At 36.4% G+C, this 4105-nt stretch overlaps 2 protein-coding genes across 2 annotated transcripts; both read left to right on the forward strand.

Moving 5' to 3' along the window:
- LOC106333679 (1-aminocyclopropane-1-carboxylate oxidase-like) lies at positions 1 to 2063 on the forward strand. The gene is made up of 11 exons (XM_013772092.1): positions 1 to 90; positions 168 to 348; positions 423 to 524; positions 604 to 655; positions 869 to 990; positions 1074 to 1174; positions 1251 to 1309; positions 1415 to 1471; positions 1599 to 1644; positions 1788 to 1867; positions 1962 to 2063. Exons 1-11 carry the CDS (start codon positions 1 to 3, stop codon positions 2053 to 2055), a joined length of 984 nt encoding a protein of 327 aa, XP_013627546.1. The 3' UTR covers positions 2056 to 2063.
- Positions 2064 to 2738: 675 nt separating this feature from the next.
- Positions 2739 to 3564, forward strand: LOC106332229 (the record flags this gene model as incomplete). The annotated part of the gene is given in 1 exon segment (XM_013770704.1): positions 2739 to 3564. A coding segment is annotated over 1 exon segment (609 nt). The 3' UTR covers positions 3350 to 3564.
- Between the last annotated feature and the right edge of the window lie 541 nt (positions 3565 to 4105).

Here is a 4105-nt window from a genome sequence, read left to right on the forward strand (position 1 = left end):
ATGCGAAAGATGGAGAACAAAGTTTTACCTCTTACATGCTTAGATCTCGCCAACTTTGATCTTCTTCAGTCAGCTGTTTCGCTTAAACAGGTCAGTCTCTATTTGTTTATTTTTTTTAACAAAGATGATAACAGTTTGTGATTTGTTATGGGGGTGTCATTTTCCAGGCATGTATGGATTGTGGATTTTTCTATGTCATAAACCATGATATAAGTGAGGAGTTGAAGGAAGAGGTTTTCGAGCAGAGCAAGAAATTCTTTGATCTTCCTTTGGAGGATAAGATGAAAGCCTTGAGAAACGAAACGCATCGAGGCTATTCACCAGCCCTTGAGCAGAATCAAATCCATGGTTCGTGTAATTAATTAGTTTAATCAAAAATTGTTGTTGAAGTATCTCAATCTTGTGGTAATCTATGGTTTTAGGAGACTACAACAAAGAAAGTTTTTTCATGGGAACAGAAGGTCTTAAAGATGATCCCCTTAAAGCTAAGCCATTCTATAGACCCAACATTTGGCCTGACTCTGGTTAATTTTTGCTATATCCTAGTATACTCTTCTTTAAATGTTTTTTTTTTTGAATTTATACTTTAGATATATTTGGTAGATGTTTTGCCCGGATGGCGGATGACCATGGAGAATTATCACCAAGAATTACTGTAAGTTTCTTTTCTTCAGATTTGTATGTATGGATATCAAGCCTGCTTGCCTTTTTTGTGCTGGCCTAGATCTATAATTATAACTTTGAGGCAAGATCTAGAATTCTTAGCTCTAATACGACCATGTTAAATTTATCGAAACATATCTTAAACTCAATATTTACAATGAATATCTTCATAATTGATTATGTCTCTTCCAATACGTGTGACCAGGAGGGTTTGTAAGGCTATTGCAAGAATACTGGCATTGGCGCTAGACTTGGATGCGGACTACTTTAATACTTCAGAGATGCTGGAAAACCCAATCGCATATATGCGGTTGCTTCACTATGAAGGTGATGTATATTTTTCTTAGCCGCACGCTTTGTACTCACACTACCAGTAATCTTCATCTTTCTTTTTGTTGCCTTATAACTAGGTGGGATGTCTGATTCTTCTAGAGGTATATATGGGTGTGGAGCACATACTGATCATGGGATGATGACTCTCTTAGCAACAGATGGCGTAATGGGGCTCCAGGTACTACACAGTTTGCACTAGTCATACAATTTTTGATGTGACCAGGTTAGCAAAAATTTCTAGTATCTGATGGCAGATATGTAAGGATAAAGACATGAAGCCTCAGAAGTGGGAATATGTACCTTCGATCGATGGGTATAATTAATGAGAATTGTTGGTTTTAGGTTCATTATCCATTTTAGATACCTAACTAGCTCCCATAAGAAAATGTTGTTTTATCTTATTTGCCTTTTTGTACAGAGCATATATTGTGAATCTTGGTGACGTGCTGGAGCGTTGGAGCAACGGCCTTTTTAAGTAACTTTCTTTTGTTTAAGCTCAGCCTCCCTTTTTTATTCGCCAATTCTTTTTTTTTACTAATTTGTTGCATTGTAAAGGTTTTAGCTCACAATTTTCTCAAGTTCTTTTTGTTTTTTACGTACAGATCCACAATGCATAGAGTACTTGCGAATGGTCAGGACCGATATTCCGCAAGTATCAAGTTTATGTTGACTTTTGTTCACATGTCCACTTTTTGTGTTTATTGTGGAAGAACTTTTAGCCACCGTGTCGTTTTTATCAGTCTCAACAATGAAAGATTGTGTTGAACGGGTTTAATCTTATCTCATCGCAGATTCCATTCTTCTTGAGTCCAAGTCACGACTGTCTAATAGAATGTCTTCCTACATGCCAGTCCGAAAACAATCTTCCCAAGTAAGGTTTCATCAACCTCTTCACCTTGTTATATTAAGACTTTCGACCAATAAAAGTGTATCTAAAACCTTCTTTGACTATGTTTAATGAATAGATATCCAGCGATCACATGTTCAGCGTATCTCACCCAGCGATACAAAGAATCCCACAGGGAAACGAGAGCATCTCCGGAAAATAGACCTAAATGAATTTTAGGGTCAACACCTTTCAAACAATAAATGCTTTATATTTCCTCGTTGTTGAAGGTGTTTTGTGTTTGGTTAATAAAGATCACCAGTTAAGAGATTTATTTTGGGTATCTCTGTGAATATTGTAACACTGAAAACAAAAGTTGAGGCTCCAACAATAAAGTAGAGTATGCAAGTGTAACTACTTGTGATAAATCTCGCGACCAGACCCTGGCTCTCTACCTTCTCTAACTGACGCTACATGATTAGCCTCGACAGGGTTTGGTTTCCGACTGATAACAAAGCAGATTACGATAAGTTAAGACAAATCCAGTGCCATGCAAAATGATAAACAAATTAAGGAAAGACCTCTGATTTCACTCTTGATCATTTCAAAATTTAATCAGAGGATACAACAAGCATACATCCTAGTTAAGGAAACTTGTAATATAAAATATAGCTAATCCATGTTAACAAAGTTTGTTTTCTTTTAAAGTGACATGGATTCAATAATTATGCTCCAGTAAGCTTTTGCTTTGTCTTTATAATCTTTATATAATATCTTGCACGTTTTAGCACCTCTATTTCTTCCTTTATAAAACCTTCACATTTCTTCTCCTTAGCTCATAAGTAATCAAATCTCAAAAACCAATATTACAATATCCTCTCTCTTTCTTTCTCTCACAATAAACCCTCTAAAGATCTAATGGATCAAAACGAACCAATAAGCAAGAAGCTATGGAACATCGTACGTTTCCTCTTGTACATGATCCGTAAAGGCGTCTCAAAACACAAACTCATCGCCGACTTCAACGCCACTCTAAAACGCGGCAAGAACCTCATGTTCCACCACCGTCGCCGTGTCCCGGCCGCCGCCACTTCCTCATCCGCCGCCGCACCTCAACGACAAGAATACGAGTTTAGCTGCAGCAACACTCCAAACTACTCTTTCCCCTTTCCCAGTATTGGTTTCATGAAGAAAAAGAGCCACAATAATCTCTTCGCCTGTGGCCAGACGCCTCAGACGCTAGACGACGACGCAGCCGCCGCTAGAGCAGTTCTTGAGCTTCTTAACGGCGTTGGTGACAAAGGAAATGTTACTCCGGCGTATTTGTCGGCGGCTTTGTCTCCTTACTTTCCCGGGTTTGGTCGGACTCCTTTGGTGAGGCCGTTGAGAGTAACGGACTCACCGTTTCCTTTAACACCGGAAAATGGTGACGTGGCTAACGGACACGTGGACCAAGCGGCTGATGATTTCATAAAGAAGTTTTATAAGAACTTGAATCAGCAGAAAAAAATGATTGAATTCAGCTAAAAACTAATCTGATTGTGTGCTTCTTCATATATTTCTCTTCTTTTTTTTTTGCTGATTAAATGCTTCATATGTAATGATATTTTGGGGGATTTTTATTTTTACTTTTCTTGAAACAATTGGATGTTGTCATTTAGAAGAATATCATGGGCTTTGTCAATAAAACTAATGTTTTTGTTAAAAAAAAACAGATGCATGGACGCAATAATACCTTCGTAAAACAATTCGATGAATTTTCATAAATATTTTTTTGGTAAGTGACAATAATCATGATCATATGGACAATATAAATCTGTTCATATGATTTTTAATTTGCTTTTATATCTTGTTTTTGTCTCACATAAAGAACATATATAAACTATACAATATATTCTCCGTATCTTTCTTTGATTAGTATCTACCATTTCGTACGGCTTGGATCTTCTATAGCCTTTTAATTATTTGCATGACTCATGAATACATCTGAAGGTTACAGTCTCATTCATTGTTACTCACTTAAAATCCTGAATTTTTTGTATAGGCATCATATTAATTAATTTTATAGTCTTTGTGCAGACTCACTTTCCAAAACATCTACCACTGAAAACATGCTTAGAAAATTATATTATGGTGATATCTTGGATATATACTTTGATGAAATGAAACACGAAATTAAAGTGGTCACTGCAAGCTGTTTGGCTCTTTCCCTAAAGCAAAAGAGAGAAAAGTACTTTCTTTTTCAACTTTTTTCTTTAATTTTCTTTTTGTTCTTTTAATTTT

This window comes from Brassica oleracea, chromosome C3 (assembly GCF_000695525.1).
Source record: "Brassica oleracea var. oleracea cultivar TO1000 chromosome C3, BOL, whole genome shotgun sequence".
In the NCBI taxonomy this organism is placed as follows: domain Eukaryota; kingdom Viridiplantae; phylum Streptophyta; class Magnoliopsida; order Brassicales; family Brassicaceae; genus Brassica; species Brassica oleracea.

Excerpts from the sequence above, each read along its gene's own strand:
- LOC106333679 (XM_013772092.1), top strand. The coding sequence starts at position 1 with ATGCGAAAGATGGAGAACAAAGTTTTACCTCTTACATGCTTAGATCTC. Across the intron at positions 525-603 it reads CAACATTTGGCCTGACTCTG|ATGTTTTGCCCGGATGGCGG; the intron begins GTTAATTTTTGC and ends TATATTTGGTAG. Across the intron at positions 1,472-1,598 it reads TGGAGCAACGGCCTTTTTAA|ATCCACAATGCATAGAGTAC; the intron begins GTAACTTTCTTT and ends TTTTACGTACAG.